This window comes from Lonchura striata, chromosome 1 (assembly GCF_046129695.1).
Source record: "Lonchura striata isolate bLonStr1 chromosome 1, bLonStr1.mat, whole genome shotgun sequence".
Classification (NCBI taxonomy): Eukaryota; Metazoa; Chordata; class Aves; order Passeriformes; family Estrildidae; genus Lonchura; species Lonchura striata.
In genome coordinates this window covers 42727607-42753787 of record NC_134603.1, presented here as the reverse complement: position 1 = coordinate 42753787, position 26181 = coordinate 42727607, and the positions used below count along the sequence as shown (strand labels likewise).

General features: G+C 39.6%; 1 protein-coding gene across 3 annotated transcripts in view; it reads left to right on the top strand.

The window, feature by feature from the left end:
• DTNA (dystrobrevin alpha) overlaps window positions 1-26181 on the top strand; it is a 178522-nt gene that overhangs the window by 85601 nt on the left and 66740 nt on the right. For all 3 annotated transcript variants that reach the window (XM_077783758.1, XM_031504027.2, XM_021544753.2), the window contains exons 3-4: window positions 2225-2305; window positions 24659-24872. In XM_077783758.1, coding sequence (XP_077639884.1) covers window positions 2225-2305; window positions 24659-24872 — 295 coding nt within the window. The remainder of the gene's footprint in view (window positions 1-2224; window positions 2306-24658; window positions 24873-26181) is intronic.

Genomic DNA, 26181 nt, shown 5'->3' with positions numbered 1-26181 from the left:
GCTGAAGTTTTATAAAGGAGAACTGGAAGTTTATTGATACCTTTCACTGAAGGGAGAAAAAGTTACATTAATTTTACTTATTTTTCCTGTTAAAAAGGAAAAGCTTAGTGTTACAACCTTTATCTTCCCTTTCACCTACAAAGAAATTTTCCTAAAGATGTCAGCGAGATACTAATGGAGAAGGAAAAAACCCTGTATAATTTTAACAATAGAGGATATGATGGAAAAAACTCACAAAAATGCTTCCCATACCTGATGTTAAGTAGTCAAAGGTAATTTCTCCTAGAAGCAGATGGTGTAACTGGCAAAAGGGAGTCACTGGGAGCCTTGGGAAGATGGTGTGGGAGAATTTAGTCAAGAAAAGAGCAGAATTTGGGGAGACTAGAGAGTATCATTCTCATTTTCATGTCATAGGCCAGAGCACATTTTAAAAAATTTGAGTCCAAAGGATGACCTTGTTTAGGAAGAAAGTGTGGGTGAATGATGCTGCCACAGGAAGAATGGAAGCTTCAGGCAAGATTTATCAGGGAAGGAAGCCCTCCAGTTGAGGCACAAGGTGCAGAAAGGATCCCGCTCACTCTGGAAACTCCTTCTCAGAGAATAGTCTGAGTAGAACTTTATCCAGTCCTAGTCCCAGACTTGGTCAAGAGTTTATTTCTTAAACATTATATAGATGTAATTGATACTTTATACTACTTCATCATGCAGGATTAAGCGTAGCAAACCAAATATATCTATAGGAATAAAATAAATATTTATTTAAATTTGTGATAATGATAACAATTAAATTAAAATATTATAATCAAAAATGTTTACCAGATAGTATAGATATTTATAACTAATTATATTGGTCACCATTTATTAAATAAATTATTTCAAAGGTAGCTTAATAATTATAAAGTACAGATTGGTGTTACTCACCCATATCAACACTGTGGGCCAATCTCTTCCACTTGGCCTCAAGGAATAACATTGAGGGGTGTCCCCAGTCAAGGGAGGAGTTGCCACATATGTATCCAAAAGGAAGGTTTTGAAGTCCCTGCCATTAAAAAATGGAACTGAGTTTTTAGAGTATAAAGTGATTGACTGCCACTCAAATGTTTCTAGGATCCCCGTGCCAGCTCATCAGCTTCAGATAAGTTATCACTGCTATCACTTGTTGCTTCCTTTATCAGGAAGTTTGTGTGCCACATCCTCACCATTTCTGATTTCTGTCAGGCAAGACTGTTTTGATGTCCCCAGAAGGTTTAGCGTAGGGGTTATGGAGTCAGGCTGGTCTCAGCACTCCTGAACACCTAAAGCAACATGATCCACCTTCTCCATCCATCACTGATAACTTATGCAAATGGGAGAAAATTTGAGCTGTTTTACCTCCACTTACACAGAGTATCCTGCTACAGATGCCAACATTGGCCATATGTTCTGCAGTTCAGCTGAGAAATCTTAAAGCATTTAGGAAGCTTGTGTAAAAGCAGGGCTGTATTCCACTCTTACATCCTGAGTGTACCTTGTTTGGATGAGTTTGTTGGACACTGTGCCAGGATGTGCCCCCATACTGGCCCCTGTGTACTGTCCTTGTTTGTGAGGTAGCTGCCACTTAGTTTGTTCCCATCTCTCGGACAGCTGCTTTGGAAATGTTACCAGATCTTTTTGCTGCAGCAGCCAGGGCCAAGCTTTATCTTTAGAGAGCTGACCCTCAGAGGTCTCCATTGCAGAGAGCATACATCCACAAAATGGAGAAAGGCTGCACACCCCTTGTCACTGCCCCCTTCTGCAGATTGCCATAAGTCTTCTTCTTATGGCACAGTATGTTTTCTGATTTGGTTTGCTGGCAATACCTTGGTCTGGTGTGGCATGTCAGCTAAAGAATATTTGTTATGAGCTATTTTGCAGAATATTAAAATTCTGCTGAGGTTTCCCCTGCTGTTGGAGCCTGGCCAGTGTGTCTTTTAGCCTGCAGCTTGACCAGATTGTTCTTCAAAGTGACAGACACAGTGGGCTGACTATTCCTTGCTTTCCTTTCTAAAATTCTTTTAACACTGTAGCTCCTGATACTCCCCTTGTTACTCCTCACTCCTCTCTACTCTCTCTGCAAAGGAGAGAGCCTTGAAAATTGTTAAGAGGAGGCAGCTCATATGTCCTCTTTGTTCTCTGGCTTCCCTGCTAGCAGAGATACGCACAGGTCATATTCCATACAAATGTCACCGTTATTCTCTTCCACTAGGGGCTCAGGATCTGGATCGCATCCGTTTGTCCACCTACCGAACAGCATGCAAGCTTAGATTTGTTCAGAAGAAATGCAACTGTAAGTATGCCAGCACTTCTTTCACCTACCATTGTTACAAGCTACCCACTGCACTCTCCACCCTGTCCTTCACACCACTGACAAACCTGGACTGTGTGATCTGGCACGGTAATGCACACTAATCAGAGTGCCTGGGCAGACTTCAAATATTAACCTGTTTGTGTGAGGAATTTGCCTCAAATATGCCAGTGATTCATTCATAGAAGGGTGGGGCAGGATGCAGGCCACAACTGTAATTAGTAAGTATGTTAACTGCATTCTCCAGTGTTCTTGTGAAATAGCATTTGTGAGTTTCAGCAGGGCTCTGCAAATTAAATGCTTTTATAGAGCTCTGTGAGAAAAAATGCTGCTTCCAGTCCTCTTCTATTTAGGGTGCAGCAAAGTAAGTGCAATGTTGGTCAGACCCCTCTATTTCCAGAAGGCCAGCTAGAGGCAGCTCTTCTGGGAGAGTGATGCATGTAATCTCTGCGTATGTGTCTTAATCCCTCTAGATTTTATTGGGAAATTTCCCACTTGATTAGTGACCTTTTTTAACTTCTCTTCTGAGATTCAGTCTTTTTCCCTTTATGGCTGCATTTTCTATTAGCACAGTCACGTGCTGCAAGCTTTAAAGGTGAAATACATATAAAATCTGTAATGGGGTGTATCCTTTCTTCTCCATCCAAAATAGTATGCAAATACTTAGAAAGGCAGATTTGGGTATATGTGCTTTACTGGACATTACCACACTAACTTAAAAAAATACCCTAACCAAGGGCACTCTTGTCAGCAGTAGCAATAGGGAGAGGACCAACACAGAGAAAACAAGTGGGTTTTAGTCCTCGCATACAGACTAGAATGACAACCTGGCTATGCTTGTGCTACACACAGTGGTAAGTATGTTTAAAAATGCTCACTGTAGATAGAAATTTACCACCCTGTTAAGTTCCTAGTTTTGGGGTTACATCTGTCTGTGTTACAGAAATGTTTATCTTAGGCTGTCCAAACATACTGGAGAGGCCAGCTTGTAATGGAAAATATTTTGGAGAGTATTTACTGTGTTATTAGCCACAGAGCTGATCATTTAATCACTTTTGTAGCACACATCTCATATTTTTAAAATGTCCTTAGCTGAAGTATGAATTGAAGGTTTGGTATTGCATTATAAGCAGTCTGCCAGACACAAAACCCAGGGGGGGGTTTAGTACCTGCCCAGCAGCTGGCTTCTCCCATTCAAGAGCAAATGTATTGAAAGATGCTATTATGTTGCATTCACTTGTGGTTTTTTTAAATCTTGTGTTTAGGAGGATGACATTTTCACTTCATTTTCATGGTAACAGAATACAGTAGTCTGAGGTGACAAAAGTATCCCATTAAATGGTCAGTGATAGCAAAGTATGTATGCAACTGCATGCAAAGCAAATGAAAAAAAGCCTGAGGGCTAACAATAGCCTCATTGCTGGGAGTGTCTGTCTGGCTGAAAATATACTGGTTGTTAATTTTAATTTTATGCTTCTTATTTATGAACTGTGATCTACTTTTGTGGAAATGTTGGTTCTCCTCATAGAGATTTAGTGCGGATGCACCACAGTTTGCTAGCTTGTGCCAAGTAGCTCGTGGATGGGACTTAGCTTCTGGTCTCCGTTGATAACCTAGGAGGAGTAATTTACTGATCTTGTTTAAAGATTTATACTGTATCAATCTCTTCTTAATGAAAAAAGTAAAAGGAGAAACTTATAATGTCATGCTAAGTATTAGGTTCTGTGCAACTTAAGAATTAATGCCTACTTCTCTGGAGCAGGCTGGATTGTCTGTGTCTTTTCACCATCAAGTACAGTTTTCTTCTCGTTGTTTCGAGTAGACTGCTGCTTTCCCAGATGAGTTTCTCTAATCAATGGGAAAAGAAGTCATTCATTCACCTGTCAGGTATTCAAGCAATGGCTGTACAAGAAAGAGCTACTAAACATAGAACCACTAGACTGAGCACTGCCCTTGAAATGGTTAATATCAGACCTCTGGCTCATGTCAGCTACTGTTTTAGGGATTTTTCCCCCTACAGATACTGTCACTATGCACCACCCAGCAGTAATGAGACAAAAAAAGAAAAAGGGTCACGGGGAAAAAATCCTTTCTGCTGCATCTGTGCTGATTCATTTAGGGCAGAATATAACAAGAAAAAGCTCAAAGACAGTTCTGCTCCACTCCCAGTGCATAGCACCTCCTGTCACTCAAGCCATCCTTGCCTTCTTTCAGCTGTGTCCTTCTGCCCTGCCCTGGCACACTGGCCCAGACTTACTAGTGAAAAATTGCTTGGAAAACACTGTATTTGTGGTGTTCTTTTAAAGAGCTAATTTAATAAATGGCTGAGAGCTGCTCTTGGCTACAGGCTGAAGGTGTATGAGGATGGAAGCAGAGAGCTGTTTTGAGTGCCAGAAGTGTTTGTTTCAAGGAAAGCAGAGCAGAGGCTTTATTAGCACCATCTTTTTTACCCAGAGGCGTCCATTAGCATAGGCAGTCATGGGATATCATTTAACAGGCAGCTACACTTATCACACACACTGCACTGTTTGTTTCTGCTGCCTTTAATGCAGACACAGACTCAGGTTCATCTCCTGGCCTCCCTTTGAGGATTCCTATAGTACAAAAGCAGTTTTTTGCTGAAACCTTCAGCAGGAGGCTGGGTTTTACTGGCAAAGTAGGCAGTGTGCAATGGGCAAAAATCATATTCTGAAAACCATTCTCTCTCGCACAGTTTTCTCCTGAAACTTGTTCAATTTTCTGGGAAAAAATCAGAGAGAACGTGACAGTTTACCACCTTCAACCAGAATATAACTACATATATTGCATCTTGAATACTACTACTACTGTTGATCAAATAATTTGCTTTGTGAAATTATTTCATTTTCATGAGAGGAAGATTTCTGTGCAGATATTTAGCCAACAGTCTTCAAAATAGCAAATATATGTCTTTCTGACAATTCTATACAACTTTGGGAAAATACTCTGTTTGTGGAAAGTGTTTATTTTATAAAAATGTCCCTGAGCATTTTAAAGTGACAGTTCAAATACAGTCATCAAAGTGTGAAAAAATCATTATCAGTCATTGCAATTATTTGTCAAACATAATGGAATTTAATCCAGTCCAGCCTTGTTCTTCAGAAAAGAAAAATATTCTTCTTAAGGACTCATAAAAAAGTAGATAAATTTGAAAAAATCCCTGATGTTATCTTTCAAATAAAAATTTCTGCAAATTTAAGCATTCCTCTTTACCTAAGTTAACTCTGCAAATACATAATAATAACATTTACAAATTATTGTTGCCACACCTCTGAATCTTGTAAGTGTCCAAATGTGGGATGCAATGTTTTGTAATGTAATGCAAAATTACAAAAATCCCAAAAGCAGGAGACATGCAAAATTCTGAATGTTGAAATCCTAAAAGCTGGGAAACCTTGTTAATTCACCATGAATATAAACTAATTTTATGTTTTTTATTTCTGCTGACAATTTCTAAAATTGGAAATAATGAAAAGAGAAACTCTGTAGGTAATGTAGGTACTTTTGAGGACTTAGGTATAGAAAGAGATAATTGCAGACTACTTGCTGATTGCTTTGCAGAATTCCTGTAGCAATAGACCTGTTGGAATAACAATAGTCTTCCCTTAGTTATAAATATCAGCACAAGACATAGATGCCTTTTTTGGAAAAAAAAAAAACAAACAAACAAAAAAAAAAAACCTAAATTCTGGAGAAGATACTGAGATTTGGGCATGAATATTCCAAATGAATGTGAAGACTTGTGGACAGATGGACCTTGGAGAACACATTGTTGGTGATTATGTCATCTTGAAATACCAGAATGTAAAGCCAGGAGTGTATGAACTGACTATGGCCACTTTACTCTTGGATGATCTTGGATATATTCTTGAAAACAGCAGCATCCTAATCACTTGAGATTAAATTTCATTATTTGGGGTAATAAAAGCAAGTAGGAAGCAGGTACAGTAACTTGATCAAACATGCTGCATGTTTATTCCAGTCTGTGCTGTACAAAATGTACCAAATGGGAATAGCTGACTTTATCATATAGATTTTCTAAATGTGCTTCTAAGGTAGTCCAGGATAGTGCACACTGCAAGAATCAAGGAGGGAGATGGAAAAATGACAGGTGAGCACTGTGAGGTCTGAAACAGTCACAGAACTTGAAAATCCTATGAACCAATGTTGCTCTCAACAAGTCAAACAAGAGTATTGTCCTTTACTTTGCTGCAAGTGCATCAGAGCAGGTTTTGGAGCACCTGAGTACATTCTCAGCAAACATAACTCCTGCTCAGCACCCCTTACAGCCAGAAAAATCCTGTCTTGGCAAGGTTGATTTGCTGCTGTTTATCCAGGGCATCCAGGCACAGAAGCATCTTAGGCTTTCCTAAAACAATGAGGAAAGACCAATGACAGCAGTTAGACCTATGTCTTGACATTCACCAGTATCCAGAACCACCAAACCTCACAATTTATAATTTTTCCTAGTGATCATTGTGCCATTGATTTATTTTAATACTTCTTTCTTGTGAATTTATTAACATGCTGAGATGAAATACCATGTTCACATGCAAATTCCCTCTGGGGTATGGTGACAACCAGGAGTAGGACATAACAACATACCATGATTAAAACCATTATACCATTAAATATCACTCACTAATACAGAACTGTATGGCTGGAAAACTACTGCTGTCCTTGATGAACTGTCCTAAATGTGTTGTGAGATCATTCTGTGACTGTGACTGCAATCAGATTTTGCAGATTTCCGTAGATGAGAATAAATCGTTGACAGTTGAAAGTGTGAATCAAAAGCTGTGCTGGTGATGGTAACATGTGGAGTAATTAAAGCAGACAAAAAGGGAGATTGTTTTTCTGGCAGTTTCATCTCAACACCTTAGGGTGTTAGTGGCTTTGTTCCTCCCTTTAATATTGTTCCATGTGAATGATTTTTTGTTGTTGTTGTTTAATTCTTTTGGCCTATCCAGGTTGTAGTACAGCAGTTTGTTTTCTATTCATAGGGAGCACAGCTGACATGACTGTGATGGAAACCTTATGTATGTCCAAGGCAGTATCCTCCACCTCCACCTTCTTTTTGTTCTGCTTCCTCTGGGCTTGTGTAGTCAAGCTGAGGCATGTAGGCATGTCAGCTTAATCTCTATACAAGCTTTTGGGTGCTTCCCTGATCTGATCTGCCTTTTTACATTTGTTTTAAGATAGGATAATTTCTCCCCTTCTGAAATGTAATTGTTTCCTAGTGAAAATGAATGACAGTTACTGTAATTACATTATTTATAGGTGCTTTTCTTAAAGCTCTTTTCTGTCTGTACTCTTAGACCTCCTGTAATGCTACAGCAAGCTGCTGAAAATGAGTTTGTCCTAACAACTGATTATCTGGGTATGAAATGATGAGATCAGCCTGTATGAGCTATGGGCCACCATCATCACAGCAAGCAATTTTTAAAAAGTTATTTGATTTAACCTAAATAAAATTGCTAGGGCTTGGGGTTTGACTGTATTTTTTCTATGCTGGGCTGACACTTATTGTATCATTTTATCCCATCCCATTCAACATGCCACTCACCACAAAATGAAAAGTCACAATATCTGGTACTTGTAGTAAAAGGAAAGGATAAGCAAGTCTTGATTCCACTGGAAATAGTGTGTGACCTTTGTGCTACCCAGTGGTTGAGGAAGTTAACAGGACATCCAGTTTCAGCTTCCTTCTTCTGCATGAGCAAGTCTGCACTGATCTTACACATCCAAAAGAGTTCCCTAAATACAAAGCTAGAGGACACTCACAAGTGTTCCAGTCTGTCCTGTTGATGTTTAACCACCAAATTCTTCATATTTGCATGTTGATAGATTGAGGACCATGTAACTGCTTTTCCTTACTCAAACAAGACCTCTTGCCAGTGAATAAAGACATTCATCCTTTGACTCAGTGAGTATTGATTTTCTCAAATGTGCATAACAAATGTGCAAAGGCTATTTTCTCAACTAGTGTGCACAACAAATGTGCAAAGGTGCAAGAATCCCATGAAGATCCCTGCCATGGAAGGAGGTGTTCACTGTCACTAACCTGCCTTTCACATCTCAAGAGCTGTACAGCTCATGCAATTTTGAGCTTGCTCTTCTTTTACTCAGGATGACCATCAGAAACAGAGACACCAAATTATGATGATTACAGAATTGTTTAGATTAAATAATTTAATCCTTCATCACTGTCATTTCCGTGGTTAGTGCTCTGTTCTCATTGTTGGGTTTTATCCTGTTTTTCATTTCATCTTGGAAGCAATAAAGCGCAAGATAGTTTCAGGCTGGGTCACAGAGCAATCAAACTAAATGACAAGCAGTGTTGCCTACTTGAGAAGTGCAAAAGGTCTGCTTGGCTGCAATTTGAAGCAATCTGCCTCTTGAATTTGTGATCATGGGATTCTCATATTCTTCTAAACCCTGAGTGATCAATCTTTTATGAGATTTGCTTAAAATCCTGTAATTTGAAAAGAAAATTATTATTTTTGTTCTTCACTGTTGAGCACCTTGTATATTCTGTGATTTGCTTATTACTATTACATAAAGGTAGAGCTGGAAATATTAGTTGTGTGCTTTGTTTTCTATTTTAATGAAAGCTGAGTCTTACAAGTTCTCTTACAATGAGTGACTTTATTCACATGGCTCCAAGAAATACAGCTTTTATAAAAAATTCATTCTGTATTACAAGAGTCATGATACCATTGTGTAAGTTACTAATTCTGGTATCCTGCAGTAGCTGAAGAATGGAAAGAGAGATGAGTTAATGATCTTAAAAACTTTTTTGTTCCTTTGTCTTCAGCAACGACTTAGAGACTAAATGTTTCTGGAATTGCTAGTACTGTTCCATATGGGTTTCCAGGCAACTGTGGAAAAAGGATGCATATATTATACATTCTGCATTATGCATCAATTATTTAATCAAAAGTTCAAAAGGGCTTGATTTAGTATATTCCCCGCAGACAAATCCTTAGTCTGTAAGTGTTCGCTCAAAGCACAATATCCTGAAAATAGGTTCAGATTTTCTTTTCCTTTCAACTGTAAAAGTTTATTAATATGCTTGATAATCATAATAGCTGTTAGAGAGCTGGCATATAACCTGTATATTTGGCATGTTCATTGAGGGACTGCTGTTCAGCCTTTTCTTCAGTGTTAGCATGAAGTGTACTCTCATTATATAAGAGGGTTGTGTTATCTCAGATGTCCCTGAGTATTTGCTCTTAAAGGCTGCCACTGCAAATCTGTCTCATCCAAGACTGAGAAAAGAACTATTAGTGGATATTTGGAATTAATTTTAATGTCAAAAGGAGTGAAAGAAGGACATCTACCTTAAAACTCTTACATTTTCAGTTGCTTAGAGATTGATTTTTCAAACATACCCATGATTCCAAGTGGCTCCTGTTGAAAACAGGAGTTGGAGAAGATTGTCAGCTAATATTATTTTGTCCTTTAAAGAGGAAAATGACTAATTTGGCTTTCTTTAAGTCAGAAGTTGACAGACATGTGGCCTAGGTCATGTCACAAGTATACCTACACGCTACCCTCTGTTACACAGGTGGCACAGCTCTGCCTGAATGCAGACAGCTTTTGTAATTGGATCATAGATGAAAATCTCTTCTTACTGACTTCCTGAACTCTGTGAAGACTGCCATTCACTGTGCTATTTCTGATGGCTTTCCTGATGAACATATAAGGTTGGACAGTCTGTTCTGTTCCCCGCTCATGTCTCTGAACATCTGCTTCTGGTAATAGGCATCACTCACCTTTGTCTGGCAGCCTTTGGCTTAGTTTCCCCAAGCCAGAAAGTCAGAATGTTTTTGTATCCTGTTTCACATTGGTCCTCTTAATAAATACTTCAAACAGAAGAAAATTTATTACTACTACTACTATTATTATTATTATTATTATCATCATCATTATTATTATTATTACTACTATTATTATCTTGGTAATCTTTTAGAGAGTCTAAAAATTGCAAAATATATGTAGACATACTGTTTAGTGGAAACAGATCACTGTATCTTCTGATTCTTTGTGTGAGAGCTTTTTCTTCTTTCACCCTCATGTTTTTCCCCTCAGTCTGTAGCTGTGTTTTTAAGTTTCCTTCACTATTTCCCTGTCCCTTCTTCAGCTTCATGTCATTATCTGTGGCATTTGCTTTATTGCTGACTTCTCTGCAACCCTTATTCCCTTGTCTGCTCTCTCTTTTTCTGTTTTTCTCTTGGTTACAGGAACCTTTTTTAAGGCAAACCTTCTCTTACACTTGAGCCTTTGCTCCCTTTCCTTGGGCTGTTCTGATCTGTCCTTTTTGGGTCTCTTGCTAGGTCTTCCCTGATGTCACATGAGCACCTCCACAATGTGGCAGAGTGCATTAAGCCATGTGACTTAATGCCTGTCATGCCTGTCATGTATGGGTCATTCTCTCGGGGCTTTTTCTGTATGACATCCTCTTTATGTGGCACAGGGGGAAAGAAGTAACAAGTCATCTTTGCAGCAGTTATCAGTGAGTTTGGTGATCGTGGTCCTTTGTTCCTAAGGGCCTTCATCTTGAAGCCCTGTGTCTCCATTCTGGACTCGAAACAATTATTCTTGAGGAGTCATACATGAGCTCAGTCCATAGATACATATTTTCTGTAGAGACTAAGGGACAGTTTTTATGTACTTGGAGATTCCTGACAGGATATGCTGGACTGTTTTGCCCAATGTGTGTGTTGTAGCACAGCATTCAAAGAATTACAAAATTATTTACGTTGGAAACCATCTCCAAGATCATCAAGTCCAACCTGTGACCCATCACCATCTTGTCAACTAGAACAAAGCACTTAGTACCATGTCCAGGCATTTCTTGAACACCCTCATGAATGGTGACTCTACCAACTAACTCCTTGGGCAGCCTGTTCCAGTGCTTAACAACCCTTCCAGTAAATAAATTCCTCCTAATGTTTTGAACTCCTTCTCCATTGTATCTGCCAAGTTGGGAATTTTGCTGAATTTTTACCCTGTCCCTGGTTTTAAAACCATCAGTCAGCTCAGGAGAACGAGTAGGTATTACGCAGCTTTCCTCCACCCTAACCACACAGTCTGCACCATCTTCCTGCCAAAACAGTGGTCTCCATCACAACCTGGCCCAGAAAGTCTGATCTGTCTCAAGCCATTCCTCATTCCTGTCTCCAGTAACTTTTACAAATAAGCCCAGTGTGGAGCCAGCCCACTGTAAAGCCAACCCATTGGGAAGTCAGCCACAGCCAGTGATGAATGTTCTCAGCCATTATGGGATTCTTCAGGGTGAAGACAGAGTCCCCAGAAGGAAAATCAGAATATGAGACCTGATGTCATTTTTTTATAATTGTCTCCTCCTGTAATTCCCAGTGAGTGTGTTTTTTGCCTGCTCATTTGTTTTCAGTTGCATTAAAAGTTTGTGTAACTCTAGTAATATAGATCAACTTCATAACACCCAGAATAATCAGACAGAATCTTTAATTTAGCCATTATATCATATTTTACTGCATCTAGTTTTATTTTCATTAAGTGTTAGTGGAAGATTTCATACAGCAAGTATTTGGTATGCTAGGATAAATTGTGAAAACAGAAGATGTTGGCTATAAAAATAATTTCCTGCTTTTATAAGTGTGAAGAGACTGCACAATATAATGTCCTCAGTGGGTATTGTTATTAATACAGTTCTGGGTCTCTATACGATGAACATTCCGCTTCCTGACATTAATGTTTGTGATATACAATGGCTTTACAGAGGCCTTTTTTCCTTTTGCTGAATCAAGGCACTCCTAGTCTGAATTCAGACTGAGTTGTATCTGTGATACTATTTTTGGCTGCAAAGGTTTTCTGGCAGTGTTTGGCACTTTAACCGAGAAAAATGTAGGCTAATTCCACACAAGTTCTCTGTCTGCTCAGCCTTTTCTTTGGTCCATGTGGATGGATAGATGGATGTCTCCTTTCCTGACAGGGAGGAAATTGAAAGTAACTCTGCTGAACTCATTGACATCACTATGGCACAAAGGGAAGAATGAATCAGTCTCTCAGTGTGTGTTGTTTGAGGAGGTTGAACTCAATTTCTGATAAATGAAGTTGACACTAGTATCATACTGCATCTCTTGTAAAGGTCCTGATCTTCCCCAGGTTTAATTTTCCACAGTTCATTCATCTGTATTTTGCCTTGAAACTCTTTTATTTTGTCTTGGATTTGCAGGATGTCTTTAAGGACTGAGTGTGTAAAATAAAGGATGACAGATAAGTGGCCATGTACATTGAGACTCTTACTCCATCTAGGGGCCCTGACAACATCATTAAAGAGCTTCTGTCACACACAGGGGGAAGGATAGATGGGCGAAACTTCACCTAAATCTCATTTATCTGCCATTTCACATTCTGCAGTCTTGTTGCCTTTCTCAGTGTGGCGGATTGTTGAGCTATGTTTGTATCAGCTGTAACTTTTCTCCTTGGCCTAGTCCTTATTTCCTCAAGAGATGTGAAGTTTTAGAGCATGGTATTTTAAGGGGAGATAGTGCAGTTGCCTTCTGGTTTGGGAGTCGTGGTTACTGAGGGAATGAATCAGCTGGGCCATTGGAGCACCAACCCACTCTGGCAGCAGACACTGCTTTGAATGTGAGTAATGTCAGGAGAGAAAATCTGGAAAGATTGTGTGAACACAAAAAAAGAGTTTAGTCAAATATTCTGGATAGTTTCTCTGAATAAGAGGCTGCCTATTCAAATGAAATGGATACTGCAGAAATGGATATTGCATATACCAGGATGCATCTTTCCCTCTTTCCAAGCTGACTATAGCTCATATTTCAGAAGATTTTGGGACAAGTAAATTGCATTGTTTTCAAATGTAATACATGATTAAATACCTATGAAAGCTGGAACCCATGACAGTAATTAGTAACTTGATTACCAATCTCAGCAAAAGGTTAAATAAGATCAGGCTGAACTGTCCTTATGACTCCAGGCGTAAGATGCTTTTTCACCAGAGTCGTGTGCGTCACATGAATGTCCTGTTTCATAGCAGTGCTCTCACTCTGTCCCAGGAGCCCTTTGGACAGAACCAAACTCTTCAGAAGAGAGAAGCATATTGTAATAGTCTTTAGTATGTCTCTTCTGCTCTGGGAATGAAAAATGCAGTTGTGGTGTCAGACTGTTTACCCGAGCATTAAGTTCAGCTTAAGAACTTCTCTAATTATTTTTAATAGATGAAAATGTTATGGGTCAAATTCAGTCCACATTACATAAGAAAAGATTTAAATTAATAGAATAAGGATCAGGTTAAGAATTTGCATATATGTAAAATATTTTATATTCAAGAAAGTGCACAATTCATCTTTCATTAATATTCTGTACCTTGTGTTGCTGTTTACAGTCTGGCTGACCCTAAATGATTTTTTAAAATAATACTACAGAAAACAAAGTAACCATGGATCACACTCTGAAAAACAGGATATATGCCAAGGAGGGCTTTTGTTTTCAAGGTGTTCTAAAATGCAAAATAGGTGCTCATTCTTTTTCATTAACCTTTGTGATATGCCTGAACCTTAAAGGTTGATAATGTAATCTCAACTTGTTTTCTACAGCTATTAAGTAAGAAATTGTTTCAAAAAACCTGTTAAATCACATTTTCCCTTATCATTACAAGTTATTTTTTAAAGGAAACAGAAGTTAATATGAGATTGGGGATAACACCCTGTATCCTTAAGCTGGTAACATGCACTGCTTCAAAATTAAAGAACAACGTAAATAACCCAATTTGTTAACATTTGCATTCCCTCTATGGTTGCTTTTGGCTGGTAACAGTGCCAAGCAAGCTGTAGTTTCCCTGTGGCATGGGGAGTGTTTGGGGATGGGGCAGGGGGGATGGATGGAGCAGCGGTTGTATCAGAGGGAAAAGGAAACTACTGGTGAAAGAAAGATGTGGTATAAGTCAGACGTGGCATTTGAAGAAGCGTACTGCTGGAGAAGATGTTATCACTGTAATGAGGCATCCAACATGAAGACATTCTGCCTTTTCCACCGCACGGCTTTGGCATTGTTTGCCTCTCACGCGTGACCGTCCGTGCAGGACATCCACGGCCGAATCTCCACACACGTAGTCTTGAATCGACTAAATACAGAGACAAGGCCATTTTCGGGAGACAGCTGTGGGGATGCGCCGCCTCTGATTCGTGCCAGGAGAGGGTTAAAACGCTGGAGCGAGCGCGGCTGCACTTAAAACACGCCCAGGAGTGCCATCCTGTGGCGGGCATTCCTCCTCCCCTGTTCGGGCATTCCTGAACTTCCAGCGGGGCTCGCACGTGGCTTCTGGCTCTCCTCTGGAAACATTTTTTGAAAGTCTCCGTGATTCAGCTGCTGTATTCACCGTCAGGTTCACCAGATCTATATTTTACAAACTAACCTGAGAGCTCAAATGTAAGGCAAGCTGGCCCTTTTAAAGATAAATCAGAAAGAAGTTGTGTATTGTACATATCTATTGATCAAGTCTTGTTATCTCATGAGTTCTTTGGTTATTTGAACGCTGACACTTGCAAAACCCTTTTGTAGGAACTAATAAGTCAGACTGAGGCCTGATGACACAGTGCCTCAAGTAAAGCCTTTTTCATTAGTGTAGTTCTGTAGTGGGATCACAAGAATAATAGAGACACACTGTGTAGAAATGCTATTGTCTTGGGGCGGTTACAAAGTTTCTAACCATGTAGCAGTAGGTCGGCTATTTGCATGTTGGACTTTAATTCGTAAATACGTTTAACGCTTAAAATAAAAAAATTATATGTAATCAATGGATTTAAGTAGTTGTTGACTTCTTAGCAACAGGGTGAAGTGTTAAATCTTTCCTAGCTGTCATCAGAATACTAAGAAGCTTAGGGTTATATTTTTTATTATTTCATTTTATATATGTCATACTTTGTTCATCATTTCAAATAAATTATTCCAAAGCACATTTTTAAAAAAGGAAACACTTTGCCAGCATCTGGGTGACAAGTAGATGACAAGAGTTTCCCAGCCCAGCGCTCAGGGTAGATCACCCACTGTTCCCTTTTGCAGAATTGACTGTCATTAGTGCTGCTCCTTGGAGAGACTGATGGCTTTTGCCACCCATGGAGAGCTCTTCAGTCTTAGGTTAAATAGAGGTAAGACAAGATGGTCAGGAGCTGACAGCAGGGGAAGAAGGAACTTCTATTGTAAATTAAATTACTGTATAAAGGAAAAATTTTACTGGAGATCTTTACACACTCATACACCTTGGTGGATTTGTGAGATCCTGTATTGAAAGTGAAAAGACCACATTTCAGTTTATTGTTAGCCTAATGATTATTCCTCATTAGTAACACTTGATCAAAGTTCTGTAGTGATCAAAATTCCAGGAGGTTTTAGGATAACTCATTTTACCTTCTGATCACAACACAGGTAAGCTATAATAGGGATACCATTCCCAGGTATGCAGACAGGGGAACCTTTAAAACTTCCCCTAAATTTTCAGTGCCTCAGTTGTACACCTTGTGTCCTGCAGATTTCCAAACACCCAGCAACCAGGTTTGGCACCCACTCGGGATATCTTCTGTGCATGCAGTGTGCAGCTGGCTGGCATATGCACAGACAACCCAGCTCCTTGAAGTCTGGGACATTGCTTGTCCCATGTGGCATCACTGGGACAGGTGATCTGCATGAATCCAGTGAGTCCAAATGCAGCTGTCTTACTCCACATGCACACTGGTTCAGGAAAAAATATGCTTCTGTTTGCTGGTCTAAATATTTAGTTCCTAACCCAGACACTCCTCCTTACCACTGAGATGGTCAGGTAGAAGTGGATAGCCTTATTTCAGCTTCCAAGGCATACCACACACCTGTGCAGTCTCACAGCACAGGCAGAAAGGTGAGGAGGAGGAGGAGATTACATGCAGCTGACAGGGGATTAAATGGAACCATGGCCTCCCACTGAAATCCCTCAGCCTTCAGGGGAAAAGCTAAAGGGAATGCCTGAGTACACACAGTGCTGTGAAGGTCCACAGTACACCTCACACAAAACCTGTTGAGTATGTGGAGGACTCTCTCAAACATTCAAGAGACCTCAGGGTAGGTTCTGTGGCTTTTTTATTTATTACACATGTTAGAGAAGGGCCTTGGAGCACAGCTTACTTGAGTAATGATTTCAGAGAAAAGTCAGTGAGGCAGCACTGATGCCTTTCTAGTAAGAGCTACTGTGATTTTGCAGTACAGTTCATGATCAAACAGGGACACGACAGAATCAATGAAGTTGGCACAGACTTCAGAAGAGAACGGGGTCAGCTACAGAAGATTGCTCAGGGTTTTGTCCTGTTCAGGTTTGATTATTTTCAAGGATATAATCCACAGCCTTTGTGGGCAATATCACACTCTTCTAAAATCCTCACAGGGAGAACCTTCTTACATTTAAATGCTTTCCTGTGTTTTAATTTGTGCCTGTTTTCCTCAGTCCTTTCACCGTCCTGTCCTTGAGAAGAATGTGGCTCCATGTTCTCTACTCCCTTGCATTGGATCCTTGAATCATAAAATGTCTTAGGTTGAAAGGGGCTTTAAAGATCATCTAGTTCTAACCCCCTTCCATGGGCAGAGATGCCTTTCTCTAGACCAGGTTGCTGAAATCCCCTATCCTGGCCTTGAGCACTTCCAGGGAATGGGTCATGACAGCTTCTCTGGGCAGCCTGTTGCAGTTCTTCACCAACCTCACAGTGAGGAGTTTCTTCTTAATATCAGATATTTGGGCCGTGAGCAGTCTGGATGTGCCAGACTGTGTAGAGTGAGAGCTGTCACCAGATGTACCCTGACAAGGAGTACCTCATTTTAGCCCTGAGCAGAAGGACCACCCTGGTACATTTTCTTTTGCATGTAATTTGGTATGCAGAGAGTGTAAAAAACGACAAGCCTTCATCGCTGGCACTTGGATCTGCTTAGTAGTGGGATGTGAGGTAAAGCTTTCAGTGATCACACTACAGCTGACTAATTTGAAGGGCAGCTTGGCCACCAATAGGTGTAGTTTAGAGGAAAAATATGCCTCAGTCAGTCCTCTGTTACCTGCTTGACAGCAGGAGAGAGGGATCCAAACAGAAAATGTGAATAACTTCCCAGGCCTTCTTAGCAATGATGATGACAAATGGCTCCAATACCCTAATTTGTGATGGGTTCATAGATTCTAATGAAAAAAAGGAGAATCATCTAGCATATTTTATGGTATTCTTAGGATTGCTAGACAAGGAAGCATAAATCTTCCCCTTTTAATGAAATCCACCTGAAATACCTGACATACAGTCAAGTGCCATTGATTTCAAATGACAGTACAAGTATGCTTAAACTCAAGCATGTGTGTAAGAGCTTTGGACTAAAATCTTAATGAAATGTATAGTAAAATTTTGAAAAGAATTTAAACCAGTATTTTGTTTAAAATTTTTTCTTGTACTTACCAACAAAGGAAAATATATCAAGGAGAAATTTTGGTCTTAACTATCACTTGGATATATTTCACTTATATTTACTTAGACCTACTATATGTTAAAATTTGAATTAATTGTTAAAGACCTGATTTAGCCACTTTCTGTATTTGATTAATTTTAATCTTCTCTTCCATCTTTATTTAGTAATAAATGGAGAGATAACTTTGTAAAGTTAATGGTTAGAGTGTAATACAAAAAAATTAAATAGGCCAGATGAGGATTTTTGTATAAGTAGATCAATTTAATGGTAGGAAAGCCTAAGCACAAAGCTTAAACACACAGACTGGTTTTAAATTTTTAAATTTTCTTTACTGCTTAGAAGATAAATTTTGTTGCAGTTTTTTCTTTTTTATATTTGCTTAGGGCAACATCATTTCTTGACAGCTGATGTTTGAAGTAATGTGTCTCCTTTGAGATTAGTGATATATCCAAGATTATCTATATCTCAGAGCCTTTCCATAATTATAAATTGCATGATGGAGAGAATAATTCATTTTTCACTGCATAAGTAAATATTAATTTCTTTGCTTTGAGTCTCATTTTGCCTATTAAGATACTGTATCTACCAAACATAAAATTACTTATTGCAAATAAACTCAAGTTACTAGTTACAATAAATTAAAAGTACAATGGTTTTTTGAAGATGAAGAGTCTAGAAAATGCCTGAAGGAAAGAGGGAGGCTCAAGATCAGTAGAACTGACATATGTGTGTATAATAAGCAATGTAAGATTGATAAGTTGTGTATTCTCTAAATGTATCCACGGTACATCTCTTCCACAAATTGACCTGTTGACAGAATTGTAGGTGATGGAATTCTGTACTACTAATTGCTCGCTTTCATTATTAAAGTAGTAAAATGTGAAAGGAAAAGGTATTCTGAACACAGGTAAAGGCAGAAGAGCAGGATGTAAAACTTGAAGGTATCTAAAAACTTTTTAGTTTGAAGAAAATACAAAACTCCTTTCAAACAGCCAACCATCTTCATCCCCTTGTATCCTGCACGGAGAGACTGATCAGTTCTCTCTCAGTGCACCAGCAACAAGCACTGTCCAAATGTTGCTTTAACAGCTGAAGAAGTCCACTGAAGAAAATAGCATTTGTTATTTGGAGTGTATTTTCATGCATTAATCTTAATTTTCTGCAGTCCAGTCCAGGTCTCCTCAAAGAGTGTGTTTTTTGGTAATGATTGCTGTGGAGTGAATGGCAGCCATCTCTAATGCTCCTCATCTGCGTCATCCCACTTCTGTCCAGACACAGAAGAAGTTTAGTTTATCTACATTCACTAATCACTGTTACTGAGCATCCTCAAACCTTCTATGATGCTGTTTAAATATTGTGTAAGAAGTTAAATTAGCAGACAGTGTTCACTGTAGAAGATGTAATAATGCAGAGTTTTAGCTTAGCTGTGACTTTAGAGATCACTTAACAGAAAATCTAAAGGGAAGCATAGTTTAACAACTGCTTGTGGAGATGTTTTTCTGACATCAGGCAAATGAGTGTGAGGCCTTTCTGAAGGGTCCATGAATGTTGGCTGGGCTTCGTGATTTTTGATAACCTTATACCACACAGGCACTAGATAGAAGCAGCTTTTGCTCCTACTGCATAGTGATCATCTGCAGACACTGAAGGAACAGCTGACAGATTTCTCTAGTTTTCCAAATCTGATTCCAAGGGGGCATCTTTCACATGCTGAGGCATAAATCACTTTTCAGTGGAAAACGTGGGCAAGACAACAAAAGCAACAGCAGCAATTAGAAGTTAAAAACAAATTTTTGGAGTTTTAGTCTCTTGAGGGAATTCAAGATAGATTTTAGGAGAGAGAAAGCTCTCCTGCATTTATATGCTGCTTTGTTACTCTGCAAACTCTTCTTGTTAGCATCATGTAGCATGTAGAAATCAGATTTGGGGTTTATTGCACTACATGTTGTGCACAGTAAGGAGATACGCCTTCTTCAGTGAGATTAAAACAGTCTCAGGGATGGATAAATAAATAAATGAGCATAACAGGTATTATGAAAAATGGGTAGAAGAGAAGGTGAAGAATGTAAGCTTATGCAAAGTTTGCAAGGTTGACATTCTATTACATTGAACAGAATACAGATACCACCTTAGCAGTAGGCATAATTTCTATTAGTACAAATGAGTGGAGCTTGCAGAGACCTGTGTTTTACTTCTACTTTTGCCAGTATTGACAGTTTGACTTGGCAGCATGATATAATACATAAAGGTTTGCTTACTGTATAAGTAACCTTTAAAAATAATAGAATTTGAGGTGATCGTTAGGGCACACACCTGAATGTAATCTGCACAAGGTCAAGTGATGTAGTGTAAAAGGTAGTGACTATGACAGGATCTGGTAGCTGTTCATACAGATTGAAGTATTTATTCATATTTTATATAAAACCTGAATTATTCTAGATCATGTAGTAATCAGACTAGAAAAGACAAAAGAAAAAGGAAGTTGTGGGATTCAATGCAGTTAACTTTACTAGCTCTGAGGTTACGTGTCTCATGCAAACGTGGTGCTTTAAGCTTTGTCTGTAGTCAGTAAAGAAATACAGGCAGGTAAAGCACTGCTCATTCCACCTGTCTCCCAGCAGATGCTTGAAGGTGCTTTTTTCTTTCACTGACATGAGAGGGAGCCCTGGTCACCAGTCAACAGGAGACAGTTTTTTACATTTAATTTAGCTGCATGATTCTTGTCTGCAACAATTGACTTGAGTAAAGGTCAGAGACTTCAGTCATCTGTACAGCAGCCTAATAAAATGTCCTTGTGATTTTGAGCTAGACATTTGAGCAGATATTTTCAAAATCAGTAGTTCTTGTTAAATGTCTGGCTCATGTCCACCTGCCATCTCCTCCTCCAGGAAATACTGCTTTCCAGCCTCTTAGATATTTGTAAAATTAATTAATAAAATGCAAAATAAAATAGTGCAGTATGATTGTTGTTTATTCAGCTTCAAGTGGAACCAAAGTGTTTCTGGAGAAAAGAAAAAAAGACCAAGTAAAATTATGTATAGCACAAATACACAGCAGTTTCTTGGGACTAATATTTCATAGTGGGTAGGGAACTCTTATAGCTGTATAATTTCCAGAAAGTAATTTTTTTAGTCTTGTGCCCTACCTTTCTGGCATACCAATGAACATCAGGGGAGATTATGAGGCTTTCAGGTTGGAGTTAACAATAAAACAAGTAATTTTCTCTCAGATGTGTTTAGTATACTGATATTATTAGTCCCATGTCTGCTAGCCTCTGGATATTTTCTTTCCCAAGACCATCATCAAAACTAACTCTGGATATGACTATGTTATGAGAAATATAATATTAGTAGGAAAACAAAACAACAAAAACCCCCATATTAAAATCTGTCCCTGTAATGTGGCTGATTTTGCATCCTTATTCAGTATTTATGATAAGGTTGTCCTAGTAATTTCTGCCTTGATCTGTAGTGCTTGTACCCCTGTTTGTCCTGTTTCTTGGATTGCTCTCTTATTAGTGTAGCCTGAAGTCAAGGTGAGCATCTGCATGTGGCATTACTCCTTCTTTTGCAATTTGCTATGCCTAGTAACTTCTCATATTGTTACCTTTCTGTAGTTCATGTTTGATGATTTGCACACATAACCAGAAGCCAACTTGGCAAAACTGCTGGTGGATGGTGGAAGCACCTTCTTCATCTGTGTGGTCTTAATGACCAGAGACAGTTCCCATGGCCAACAACAGCCTGCTATAGACCTTGAGGGAAACATCCTGCTTCACCTTTGCTTTCTGCCTATCCTTCCCACTTAATGCCACCACAAAATACATGCACATGGTCCAGCCTGTTCCTGCATCTTCTGGCATGTTGCTTGGTACTTCTGGTACTTTCCTTGGCTTCCTTATGTGGTGGAATTGACCCTTCTCATTAACCCTTCTCTTCTGGACCAGACAATGGTCTGCTTTCTGGTGACTTCCTCCATTCTCTGGCCTCTGAGCCATGTGGAGAAGCCTCCCAGAAAGGGTCAGTTATTACATGCCAGTTGTCTTCCTGGAAATTGTGCATCTTCCGTGTATCCAGATTACTTCTGTGACAGTGAAAACTGATTGAGTGGGAATGGGAATGACTGCATTAAAAGGATCTGAGACCTATGCCAGATTTTTTATGGGGAAGTTGCTCTTCCACTAGCCAGAAAACAAACAGACCAGTTCAGAGATTGTGTACTCCACCCACCCAGCTGTAGTGGGTTGACTCTGATTTTATGCCAGACACCCACCAAAGCATCTACATCACTCCCCTCTGCAGATGATCAAGGGGGAGAAAATATAACAAAGGGTTGAGATAAGGACACAGAGAGATCACCCACCAAATAACATCTCAGGCAAAACAGATTCTAATTAGATATATGAATTGAATTTATTGCTAACAAAATCAGAGCTGGATAATAAGAAGTAAAATAAGTCCTTAAAAACACCTTTTCCCCATCCTCCCTCCTTCACAAGCTCTACCTCCTCCATCTCAGTGACACAGGGAGACAGAGAAGGGAGATTATGACTGAGGTTGATTCTGCTGCTGTTTAGGGAGAGGAGTCCTTCCCCTGCTCCAACCTGGGGTTCCTCCCACAGGAGACAGTTCTCCATGAACTTCTTCATCCTGTGGACAACATTTCTACACAAACTGCTGCAGTGTAGGTCAGTCTTTCATGGGATGCAGTCCTTCAAGGACAGGCTGCTCCAGCATGGGTCTCCCACAGAGTCACAAGTCCTATGAGGACACTGCTCCATCGTGGATTCCTCTCTCCATAGGTTTGCAGATCCCTGCCAGGACCCTTCTCCAGCATGAGACTCCCACAGACTCACAGCTTCCTCTCAGGCATCCACTTGCTCTGGTGTGAGCTCCTCCAGGCGCTGCAGGTGGATCTCTGCATCCTCCTGGATGTCCATGGGCTGTAGGGGCACAGATACATTACCATGGTCTGCACCACTGGCTGCAAGGAAATCTCAGCTCTGGTGCCTGGAGAATCTCCTATTCCTTCTTCTCCACTGACTTTGGTGTCTGCAGAGTTGTTGTACTCACATATTCTCACCCTGCTATTCTTTGGCATTAATTGCAACTGTGCAAAACCCTTTTTTTAATTCTTCCTTAATATGTTATTCCATAGGCATTACCACTATTTCTGGATGGTGCGAACTTGGCCAGCAGTGGGTTCATCCTGGAGCTGGCTGACACTGGCTGTGCCAAACATGGGGAAACTTCTGGCAGCTTCTCACAGAAGCCACCCCTGTAGCCCTCAGCTACTAAATCCAGTCCATGCAAACATCAGCTTAATTCAGGGTAACATTTTGAAGACAACCTGCCAGCATACAAGTTTGCCTATAGAAATATCCTTTTAATACAAAGATAAAATAAATACTTTGGTGTTGCAATGAAACTGTATCTTGTAGGTTTTCACAGTTCTTTGCTAGGGAACAGCAAGAAGTGGAAAAGTGCCATGTCTAGTCCCTAAAGTAGTTGCTGCTACTGTTACCACTCATCTGTATGGTGTGTCTTCCTCTTTGGGCTTACACATGTGCTAGCAGGGTGTTGGAGGCTATTTATTCCCGAGGCAAAAGAAGGGAAACCCAATCATAGGGCAGAATTCTAGAATAAGTAAAATGACTGCATCTGGTTTCATCATCCATCTGCTATCAGCTTACATTTCCCTGCCATCAGACCATCATGTCACATTGCAGTCTGAGACAGCACCTGCAAACTAATCAAGTAAAAATATATAATGAGGAGGATTTTATTTAAGTTTCTCTGTCTACAAAAACAAGGATCTCCTTCCACATACAGGTGGGTTTTGATACATCATAAGACATGTCACCATGCTGTGTAATGAGAACTATGCTGTAGTTTGACTGGTGAAAAAAAGAGAATTTTCACCCTGAGTCTCCTGATTTGTTTTTTATTGACACTTTAGTAGGACAGTAGGTAATACTTAAAATAGAGGGATGAACTTTTGAGTTCAGGTTTGAACTAAATCCAGTTTTTAAATTACTGTAGCAGTTTCTTCATTTTTGGCACAGTGTTCTTCTTCTGGAAATGGCAATCCATGGCAAGCCAATCATACTGCCACAATAACAGTGCTCTGCAAAGTTTTGGTACAATATGAAGGGTGAGCAGAGATTGCCTTTAAGCTATCTTTGTAGGTAAAAACAGGCCCCATCAAATTCAACTTAGATCAGGACTTCATCAAAGAGAGAGATTTAACATATCATTTATATTTAGAAGACATAAAATATGACTTTGGGATCACTTCATTATGTATTATTTGTTTAAATGTACCCTGACTCAATTACAATTCTGTTTCTGTAAAATATTTTGCTTTCTATACAAATTGCTGAAAAGAATATTCAAAATATCAGTATGTGATAAGCACTTAGTATTCGTAGGATCTTCTGAAAAGCCCATCTGCTATGCAAATTAATATCTAAGAGTAATTTCTGAATGGGGATTCATAAAGGCATGGTTCAGAAAAATAATTAGCATATGTTTACCTTTCAGTGATTTCTGTAAAATACAGATTTTTATTTGAATACTTTATACAACGAAGAATGATTTTCCAAGCTGAGGTTGTATTCATTGCAACTAGTAATATCAATATATTGTTTGCTTATTAACAGATTTCCATTTTATTTGCTCATTCCTTCACCAGATTCAATATACAGTATGGAAAACACATTAATTAATTTAATTATTCACAAAGCATGTTGTACATGGTTGTGTTATTCCCCACCCCGTGGGAGGAGGTGACTCTTTTTCTCAGGAGCACGTTTTCCCATCTGAGTCTTTCTGTCCTGTCCCCTAGTACACCTGGTGGACATCTGGAATGTGATCGAAGCCTTGAGGGAGAACGCCCTGAACAACTTGGATCCCAGCATCGAGCTGAACGTGGCTCGTCTGGAAGCTGTGATTTCAACCATCTTCTACCAGCTCAACAAACGGATGCCAACGACCCATCAGATCAACGTGGAGCAGTCCATCAGCTTGCTGCTCAACTTCCTGCTAGCGGCCTTCGATCCGTAAGTCTGCCTTTCCTCCCTCCTCTCCCAGCTGCTGAAAGGATTTTACTTCCTCCAGAAATATCTCTTGAAATCAATTGAGCAGGCTCAATTCTGTCCCACATAATGAGCATGTGAATAGTGCTAACTAGGGAGATAACCTAAATTAAGGGCCTCTGCTTTCCTTTCTTTTGAGCCAAATTCAGCACAACTGTGTTTTCATCCAGCTACTCAGACTTGTTCCAGTTTATATCAAAGAAGAATCATCTACAGAAACAAATTCACATGCGCTTCTAATTTGGCTTGTTGTTTATTGACACACCAGTGGCTGACACCACTGCATTGCCTCTGCAGCAGTGCCATGGGTTAATAGCTCATTATTTTGAAAGAGCTCATTTCCCTGCAAGTTCTTGCAGCTGTAAGCAATTTTTTTTTTCTGGCTCATGCCAGTGCAGCATGATTTTGAGACCATAACAGAAATAGGATTAAAGACCTGGAGGTGATGAAATTCATGTTGTTTATTACTGCATGGGATTCATATTACAAAAAGAACAAGTTTGAGACAGAGCAAACCACTTAAAATAATGCGTATTCTGCGTATATCTGTTGTAATTTCTGAATACAGTGTTGGTAACCTGTACTGCAATATTTGCAGTCCTCAAAACTCAGTTATTGGAGAACAGCAGTTAAGTCTGACTGGTGCAAATGTTGTCACTTTATGGCTTATCTTTTGAAAATTCATCAGGAGAAAACACTGGCCATTAAACATTAAAATAGGATGCTTCCCCTCTCTCTTCCCAGTTCTCTCTCTCACTGCCCTGGTACAGGATGTCATTGAGCACCTCTCAGTGCCAGACCAGCCAGTGGCTCAGTTGCCATGGCAACGGGGAGAAAAAATAGGTGTTCCACATGAGAAGGCTGCACTCAACCTCTCCTCCTGCCCCTCTGAGAGGAAGAAAAGCCATTCCATTGTGAAATCATAGCCTTCAAGAATATTTTCCTCCCCTTAAGGGCAATAAAAGAAGGAACAGGCATTTTAATTCATACCATTGTGGCTGTGACAAGCACACTAAAGATGCTGGAAATTACCAGATGCATTTACTGCTGCATGCCACAAGTAAACTGCTTCCTAGCTGGTAAACATATGGAAAGACCCTGGTCTGTGGAACCAAGACCTGTGATACTGTGCTTATTTTGTAGCTCACTGTAAAGGGGTAATGATCTCAACTACACAACACAGCTGTTTGCAGCATAATGGAGTAGAGGAATTTAGTCCCCTAGAGGGAATCAGAGCATATTTTTAAGGGGATAAGGTTTTGCTTCCCCTGAA